Source organism: Callithrix jacchus, chromosome 11, assembly GCF_049354715.1.
Source record: "Callithrix jacchus isolate 240 chromosome 11, calJac240_pri, whole genome shotgun sequence".
Taxonomy (NCBI): Eukaryota; Metazoa; Chordata; class Mammalia; order Primates; family Cebidae; genus Callithrix; species Callithrix jacchus.
Window position 1 is genome coordinate 22,162,205 of NC_133512.1, and position 9,278 is coordinate 22,171,482.

At 39.8% G+C, this 9,278-nt stretch overlaps 1 protein-coding gene across 4 annotated transcripts; it reads right to left on the reverse strand.

Moving 5' to 3' along the window:
- Positions 1 to 246: 246 nt before the first annotated feature.
- SEC61G (SEC61 translocon subunit gamma) lies at positions 247 to 7,204 on the reverse strand. 4 transcript variants are annotated; one of them, XM_078342000.1, is made up of 5 exons: positions 7,127 to 7,204; positions 5,508 to 5,607; positions 3,890 to 3,992; positions 1,092 to 1,210; positions 247 to 410 (listed from the first exon to the last, which is right to left on the reverse strand). In XM_078342000.1, exons 2-4 carry the CDS (start codon positions 5,599 to 5,601, stop codon positions 1,108 to 1,110), a joined length of 300 nt encoding a protein of 99 aa, XP_078198126.1. In that variant the 5' UTR covers positions 5,602 to 5,607; positions 7,127 to 7,204; the 3' UTR covers positions 247 to 410; positions 1,092 to 1,107. The 4 variants fall into 4 exon arrangements, with proteins under 4 accessions (XP_078198126.1, XP_078198127.1, XP_009000437.1 ...); XM_078342001.1 differs by having other exon boundaries at positions 5,508 to 5,610; XM_009002189.6 differs by lacking the exon at positions 1,092 to 1,210.
- Between the last annotated feature and the right edge of the window lie 2,074 nt (positions 7,205 to 9,278).

Consider the following 9,278-nt stretch of genomic DNA (forward strand, 5'->3'; position numbering starts at 1 on the left):
CTGGTACCTTGATCTTGGACTTCCCAGCCTCCAGAACAGTGAGAATAAATTTCTATTATTTATAAATTACCCAGTCTCGGGTATTTTATAATACCAGCACAAAGGAACTAAAGCAGAAGAGCTCTCAGAAAGAGTAATATTTCACCAGACCCTTTAATTTCTTTTATAAACCAAATTATTCAGAGAAAGAATCTACTATTTTCGATCGCTGAAATGTGATAAGTATCGATGACAGAAAACGAGATATTTATTTACTTTGAAATTACTTTAATTTAGAAATAGGAAACGTCTTGAGAAAAAACCCACAAAACATACAGGCAAATTTGTATTCTGTGAGCTTCTCACACCCTCACACTTGTTCACTGGTCTCTAAGATGAAAAACTCTCTTCCAAAATGTATTCAGCCACCACTGTAAAAGAAAGAAAAATCGTTACCTCTGAGCACAGATAAGATTTTAATAATTATTATTTGAAATGCAATATGCTATAATTTTAAGGGGTCTAGATCAATTACTTGAACCACACCTAACTTTATCTAAAGACGGCAAAAAGAATGGCGCAGTGAACTTGAAAATCCTAAACCTGAAAAGATGATGCGGCTACTGGGAGAGGTCTATTTTTAAACTCACAATGCTCATTCAGGAATCGCCATTTTGGAACAGTCTAGCATAATGTCTTTCCAAACACAACAAAAAATATCAATTACATGACAGGATGGTTAGTTGAGCAGCTTTTCAATTTGATAACGCTGACACACCAAGAGAACACACCAGGAGAAAATAGACTGCAGACGAGCACAAGGTACTCAAGCACTGAATCTTACCATAATCATTCAAAAATCTCGGTTAGTCATGATGGAAACAAAAATCACCTTTTCTACAGAAGAACTTCTGAGTTTTAAAAGCATAGACATTAAAACTGTGTAGTCAGATATACATTGCAGTAATGTTAAATAAAGAAAAATATTGGGAGGCCGAGGCAGGTGGGTTCACGAGGTCAAGAGATTGAGACCATCCTGGTCAACATGGTGAAACCCTGTCTCTACTAAAAATATTAAAAAAAAAAAATTAGCTGGGCATGGTGGCACGTGCCTGTAATTTCAGCTACTCAGGAAGCTGAGGCAGGAGAATTGCCTGAACCCAGGAGGTGGAGGTTGCGGTGAGCCGAGATCGCGCCATTGCACTCCAGCCTGCGTAACAAGAGCGAAACTCTGTCTCAAAAAAAAAGAAAAATAATTCCATTACCAGATGAAAATTATTATATAAAATAGGCCAGACGTGGTGGCTCAAACCTGTAATCTCAACACTCTGGGAGGCTAGGGCAGGCAGATCACTTGAGGTCAGGCGTTCAAGACCAGCCTGGCCAACATGGTTAAACTTTGTCTCTACTAACAAATAAAAATAAAAAAATTAGCCAAGTGTGGTGGTGCAACTCTGTCTCAAAAAAAAAAAAAAAAAAGAAAAAAAATTATTAAATAGAATACTCCTGAGTATATACTTTAATGCTTAGCATTTAAATGCTTATGCTATTAAATAGTATTGCTGTAACTAAAAGGCCAGCAAGTGCTTAATTATCTTAAATTCTAATACTGTGAATATTAATTTTGACTACTATAATTATAAAGAAAAAGTAAAAAATCGTAAGAAAAAACTGGTAATTCAACCCAATGAGTACTTCCCCTGCTACTATCTCAAAATGTTTAAACAATGATTTACGCTCTTTCATGTAGGGAAAGAGAGATTCCTTTCAGTTTTACAGCTATCATGGCATAACATGAGAAAAGAGTACGTTTTCTGTAGTGTCTCTCACAAAAGGTTTTAACTGGCCTTCACATTAAGGTAAAAAATATCTAAAGATAGATTTTTAACTCCTTAAACAATGAAACCATTTTTTTAAATAGAAGGAAAGTTTTCTAAGTAGCTTCTGAAAGGTTTCCTGCATTGCCTTGCAATCCGAGTAGGTGACTTAATCTCCTCATCCCTCAGTTTCCCCAGGAAGATTAAATGAGTTGACACAGAGTCATGAAACTTCTCAATGAATGTTAACTATTATTATTGCCACCATCACCATTAGAAAAGGCAAGAACCTGAAGTTGCTCACTTAATTCAACAAACACTTATTCATCGCTTTTAAGGGATACAAGAGGGCTCTGGACTAGATTCTATAGGAGAGACACATAATATAAACAAAAAGGCAGGCATGCCTCACAACTCATAATCTAACGTGAAAGACAGACCTATATGAGTATGACACAAGGCAGACAGTGATGTCTGGCAAAAGAGACAAAAATATAGGTTAAGTGAAGGGGATGAAAAAATTCGAAAGTTGCTTGTATACCAAAAATTGGAAAAGCTGGGCTTACATGATCTTCCGGAGGGTACTACACTAAGAACAATGAAGGGTGATTATCACAGGAAACTAATTTTGTTATTGTGAAGAAACACTTCCTATCAATTAAATCTGTCTCATGACAGAATAAGAAGCAAGAAAAGCAACAGCACTGAGAATGAAAAAGGGACTTGACAGAGACTCGGCCACTTCTTACTGATTTCCTCATTCTACTTCAGAATTCTCCCCATGATTCCACAATTCCACAGCTGGCATTTCTCACCGGTAAAACAGAAGGGATTTCTGAACTGACAAAGGAGATCTCAGTGACTTGGGCCCATCTAGCTCTAACTATTTCATGAGCCTGAATGTCACTTTGTGGCATTTCTGCTTAATAACTACGGTGACCTACTTAAGAAATTCCTCTGACAATATACATTGTTGTCATTTAAACGGCAACCTACATACTAGGATCTGTGATAAAAGACCCAGTAATTAGGAGATTTACAGTTCACAAAGCTTTTATAAATCATTGCTACAAACTTCACCACCCCGTAAAACCAACTGACATTACTGATTGATATTAGATAGATATCAATAGCATGTGGAAAGTCCTCAATGAATGTTAACTATTATTGTTGCCACCATCACCATCAGAAAAGGCAACGAACCTGAAGTTGTTCACTTAATTCAACAAACACTTATTCAGTGCTTAACTGATATTATCAGGTAATAACAGATTTTATTACCTCCAAACAGTGAATGAGGCTGAGATTAAATACATACAAAAATCACAGAGTAAGTCCGTACTGAAACTCATACTAAGTCCTTAACCTAAACTGAACTACCTAATTGTTCTAATTGCCCAGTGCCACAAGGTGTCCCAATGACTTGTAATGAATTTAAAAAGCAATATTATTTAGAAACAAATGAAGTGACCTGTGAGTTTCTCAGCCCTTTTCCCTCCTTTCTAATATACTTAAAAGGTATTATATCCTACAATCAGTATCAGTGGCTCATTACAGTATCAACTTTCACTTCTATCTTACCCAAATTGTTTCTGGGGCCTTACATGACTTAAAAATCACAATTTAAGTAAGAACTATTAACCCCACTGAATAAACTGGGCACAGAGAGGTTAGGCAAATTGCCTGACAAGAGGACAGCTACTGCTTAACAAGAAAAATGACCTGAATCTAGGCAATCTGGTCCAGAGTTAGAATTCTATCACAGTTGTGATTTTTGGATGGGAAGCATTTCCTCTGCACCTTAGAAATTAACAAGATACACCACAAAGAGGACAGTTTCAATGCTGGTTTTGTGACATACAAGTGCCTTTAATACTTTTTGGACTCTAAAATAGTGCCTAGCACACAGAATTTCTGGAAAGACCATGTAAGATCCAAAAGCACTCAATTATCAGGTACTTGTAAATATCAGTAAACTCCAATAGCACTAAAAAGTCAAGAGATGTATCTCTGTATTAATGCAATAGCAGGCTGTCATCTCGAATGGTTTCAAGCTTCATTTAATCCTAGTTTATTTAATAAAGTTTACTTACACAATGATGTTATTAATAGGAATATGGATCAATTTGACAAAGAAGCCAATGAATCCCATTATGGCAAATCCTATTGCTGTTGCCATGGCAATCTTCTGGAATTCTGCATTTAAAAACACAAAATTCACATATTTTTTGCACTGTCACTGAAAAAGTATGAGAAAAAAAACTACCAGCAACATAAATGAACTTAACTAGTATACATTTCTCCTGTTAACAGATATGTAACTTAAAAGTAAAAAGGTGAGACTATTAACAGTAAGCAACTTGTTTGACAGGTTTTTAAATTTCCATCTTTTGTTGATATTTAAGGAAACAAATAATAGTGCATGTCTGTGCTTGTGAGTTCATCAACAAGTACTAAAAATCTTTTTTCTTCTTAACAAATAACCATAATATACCAAAAAAGGTCATGGATAGAAGAAATATACATTATTTTTCTTACATTTTAAAATGTAACATTGTGATTTTTATTATAACATGTTGATTATACAGGCAGATACATATCTTTTTTTTGGGTACACTATAAACAATGGGTCCGTTGTCTTTGATACTACAATGAAGCCAAAATTAAGGCTTGAAAACTCAAATTGGGCCAGGCATGGTGGCTCATGCCTGTAATCCCAGCACTTTGGGAGGAAGAAGTGGGTGGATCATCTGAGGTCAGGAGTTTGAGACCAGCCTGGTGAACATGATGAAACCCAGACGCCACTAAAAATTCAAAAATGAGCCAGATATGGTGACATGCACCTGTAACCCCAGCTTCTCAGGAGGCTGAGGCAGGAGAACTGCTTGAACCTGGGAGGTGGAGGCTGCAGTGAGCTAAGATTGCGCCACTGCACTCCAGCCTGGGCAACAGAGTGAGACTCTGTCTCGAAAAAATAAAATAAATAATCAAACTGAGTTGAGCACAATTTTATAAAATATTACCCTGGTAATGTTTCCATTTTAAGTTACTTCCTAAGAGAAGCCTTCCCTATTCTCCTGACTTGGTTAGTTCTCCTGTTCTGTGCTGTCAAACTTCCTTCTAGTTATCTTTCATAATACTTGCCATAGCAGTAATTTAAAAACATAATTGCAACAATTTGTTTATGAGCGTTTCCTTGATAGATTCTAAGCTCCATGACAGCAAGGACTATTCTCCTTATTTATATACTACATTACATACATGTTATATTCTCTATTATATTACCCGCTCCTAACTCAAGGAATAAAGGTAGAGCAATTTAACACATGAATCATGATAAATAACGAAATTAACTTTCTAGCTTGGAAAAACTATATTGTTGGTTTCATGTTAAGGTTTTGTTGGTGGGGGTGGGAGCTGAGGAGGGAGAAGTCCAAAGCTTTTTCAAAGAGGAAATATGTAAGACACTAAAGTCAAAATATTACTAACTCAAATGTAACATGGAACATAAGGCTGTAATAAATAATCTTACACCATTCAAAAATACATAAAATAAAAACTAAGACAAGAGAAAAAAATTTAGGAAGAAATGACAATGTTAAGAAGCTGTCGAGCAGTATCAATCACTAAAAATGTTGATGAAGATGTTAATCAAACAAAAGCCTTAGAAAATGCAAGATTTAATTTTTTCTCTCATGGTCAAGCAATTACCTTTTCTATCAGGTTTAGTGCATCTTTTCACCAGCCGAATGGAGTCCTTTACAAACTGCCGACTTGGCTCAACAAACTGCATTACCTGATCCATGACTGCCTGCTTAAAACAACAAAGATACTCACTGGTATTGGTTATTATATAGTAAGGACTTGCTCATTTATATCAAGATGTAAATGAGACCAGCCATTGAATTCACATCTAATATGGGTCAATTCCACCTCCTAAAATAAAACAAAAAACAAACTCCAAAGCCTAAATTGATATTATTTTTGTAAATTTCAGTTAAGTATGGGATCAAAGGCAATAAGCAAAGATCTTACCTTATCTTCTCTGACAAAGAATAGCACGCTCAATATAAAAAGCCTATCTCTATTAAAAGGTTAAAAAAAAGGTTAAGCAACTGATAACACATCCATTCCTTTTCTCACTCTGCAGCCCCATCCATTACCACTCCTAAAGAACCATCAACGTTGAAATCCCACAATTTCTTTCCATATTATATTTTAAACCACGCAGAAGCCAGTGTCTTGTACAGTAAATGCCAACTATGGTTGCTGCAAGAGCCTAAAATGGAGGCAAACGTGAATTTCAATCTGATTTTTCTAAAAGATACCAATACAATATACTTTTCTAAACTATAAAGAATGGCTAAAGAAAGATGCAGATTCTGAGCTAAATTCCAAACTTTTTGGTTTGAACACATCTTTTAAGGAAAAAGAGCTATACATTTTACCAAATAGGTTCTTTTGAGGAATCTATTACCCAAGAGAAATATCACCCGATCTTAGCTTTGAGAGCCACAGCTATAGTAAGTAGAGGCCAGGCTGTTACTTGCATTTTCCTCCATTTCTAGTACTTAGAACAGTGACGAGGTGGTGGTCGAAATCACTGGCTATGGAATGTAAACTTCTGTAATTCCCAGTTCACTAGCCTAATGTAGATTATAAACAACGAAATGTCAATGAAACACAAGGTTCTGCAACGTACTGGGGCAAAAACACAGTAATGTCTGTTTCTTCAGTATTTCACTTAACTTTGCTCTTGAAATCCAAAGGGCTTAAACTTTTTGAAATCATAGTTTTCACGAAGGAAGCGAAGAACTCTTTATCCAGAAAAATGCTCGCTACTCACAATACTGCACCCAGTGCCAGGCGTGGAGATCCAAAAACCAACTATGATTTCTCGAAATAGACTCTAGACCAATGCTCTCACTTTAAACCACGGAGCAGCGTCGGGGACAAGGCTGAGTACAGCTCTTCCCAGACAGGACTCTGCACCCGTAAGAGAGACAGCCCCGAATCCGGGAAGCAGGCCAACATCTTTCACTGCAGCACAGAAGACACCCGGCCAGGGCGCTAAGCCCTGGAGGCCCGCGGGCCGGTGACCCCGCTTCCCGGGAGCCCGCGGCCCCGGGTCTGCCTTCTACCAGAGGCTGGGTTGGTGGGATGTCGGCGGCCAGACCCTGGCCCTGGACCTGAGCCAAGGGCCCACTCTCCGCCCGCCGCACCACGGCCGCCCGGGGAGACACGCCGGCTCGCCCACGCCCGCCGCCCCCGCGAGTCGCAATGGCTTGGCCGCCCCGTTCGCCTGTGCTCACCAGTGGGAAGAAACTCACCTGCCCAACGTCCACCTAAAATGCCAGGGACACGTAGCACTATAGCGGACTGATGGAGGCACACCGGAACCGGAATCCGGGTTTCTGCCAACAGCCCGCCCACTCCTCCGTCCTATTGGTTCCTTACGCGAAACCTCAGTGCGCAAGCGCATCGCGGCGCGAGTCCGCAGGTCCGCTTCCCGGAAGAGATGCTATGCGGAGGTCGCTGCCAGGGCGTTGGCTTTCCTTAGGCTTGTGAGTGTGGCGTCAGCCGTTTTTCCCGCCTGGGTTTGGGGTTACCCCGCCAGCCCAGCCTCACCCTACTAGCGTCCGCAGCACGAGCTCCAGCGGTCTTGCGCGGTGCTTGCTCTCTAGTAGCGGCTGACTAGGTAAATTCTAAGCAGTATATTTCTTCCCTGCGGTCCAGCTTGGTGTGTGTCCTTACGGTGCATACTTTTTGTACGTATATAATGTTGGTCGAAATAAAGCTTATAAGCAATACGATGTTATGACCTAATTCAAAATAGTCTCCCCACCCCAAACTGTGACTTTGGCTGCCATTCACGACAATTGAAGCCATTCTTTGTCAAACGCTAGGCTTGGTTAGGGGAGTGGTCATAATGTACACACAGCTCCCCACTTATCCCCAGGGATGCATTCCAGGACCCCCGGTGAATGGCTGAAACCTCGGATAGTGCCACACCCTGTATATGCCCTGCTTTTTCTTGTACCATACATACATATTTATGATAAAGGCACAGTAAAGATTAACAACAATAAAATAGAACGATTATAAAATACACTGTAATAAAAGTTACTTGAATGTGGCCTCTCTCCGATTATCTTTTGGTACGCTTCTCTTTTTGAACCACGTTTTCTTGGCTAAGGGGAAGCATTGTGTTATTTGATTTTCTGTGTTTTGCTGAAAATACTGTGAACTCAGACATTTGGTGGTTGGTGAACTTCCAAACATGTGATTTTATGTTTTTTGGAATAAATTATTCTTTTGAACATTATTTATTGAGCATTTACAGTGTTTAACACTTTACTAGTTGCTGCGAGTAACCCAGACATGTTACGCTCACTTGGAGCTTATGGTCAAGTAAGGGGATTTACAATGTAGGGAGGCTGACCGGGAAGTAAATAAATTACATGTGAATATACATGCTATGCAGCAAATAAAGAGGGTGTTGTGAAAGAGGGAAAAAGCATGAAGGAGACAGGATTGCCTTAGATGGTCACTATAGGCTCTAAGGAGATGTCACATGGGCTGAAGTCCTAGGGATGAAGAACTAGTCAAACACATCTCAGTCTGTTCAGAATTTAAAAGTGATTCTTAAAGCTAAGGCAAGGTATGTGTAGTGTGTATGGACCACCTACAGTCAGATATGCGGAGGTGTGTGACTTCTAACCCAGACCCACTGAATCAATATCTAGAGGTTCAGGGGTTGGGGTTACAAATTTCAGTTACTAAAAAACGTTTTTTACTTTTGTTTTTTTTTAGACAGAGTCTCCCTCTGTCACCAAGCTGGAGTACAGTGGCACGATCTCTGCTCACTGCAGCCTCCGCCCCCCGGGTTCAAGCAATTCTCCTGCCTCAGCCTCCCGAGTAGCTGGGACTACAGGCATGCGCCACCACGCCCAGCTAATTTTTGAATTTTTAGTAGAGACAAGTTTTCACCATGTTGGCAAGGATGGTCTCGATCTCCTGACCTCGTGATCCGCCCACCTCGGCCTCCCAAAGTGCTGGGATTACAGGCATGAGCCACCGTGCCCATCCTACTAAAAAACTTAATAGGAGATTTTAGTTACTGAAAATTAAGAAGCGCTGAGAGTTGTAACACCTTTCAGTGTTCTGTCAGCTATTCCTTAGTTATATTGTTCCTCAGATACCCTTGTTATGCTCCGTTGTTAAGATTAAAAGGAAATATGGCCAGGCGCAGTGCCTCATGCTTGTAATCCCAGTACTTTGGGAGGCTGAGGCAGGTGGATCACGAGGTCAAGAGTTCGAGACCAGTCTGGCCAGTATGGTGAAACCCCATCTCTAATAAAAATACAAAAATTGGCTGCGCGTGGTGGAGCATGCCTGTCATTTCAGCTGCTCAGGAAGCTGAGTCAGGAGAATTGCTTGAACCTGAGAGATGGAAGTTGCAGTGAGCCGAGATTGTGCCAC

Excerpts from the sequence above, each read along its gene's own strand:
- SEC61G (XM_078342000.1), bottom strand. The coding sequence starts at position 5,601 with ATGGATCAGGTAATGCAGTTTGTTGAGCCAAGTCGGCAGTTTGTAAAG. Across the intron at positions 3,993-5,507 it reads CACTAAACCTGATAGAAAAG|AATTCCAGAAGATTGCCATG; the intron begins GTAATTGCTTGA and ends TTTTAAATGCAG. Across the intron at positions 1,211-3,889 it reads CCTATTAATAACATCATTGT|AGTTTCGCTCTTGTTACGCA; the intron begins GTAAGTAAACTT and ends TTTTTGAGACAG.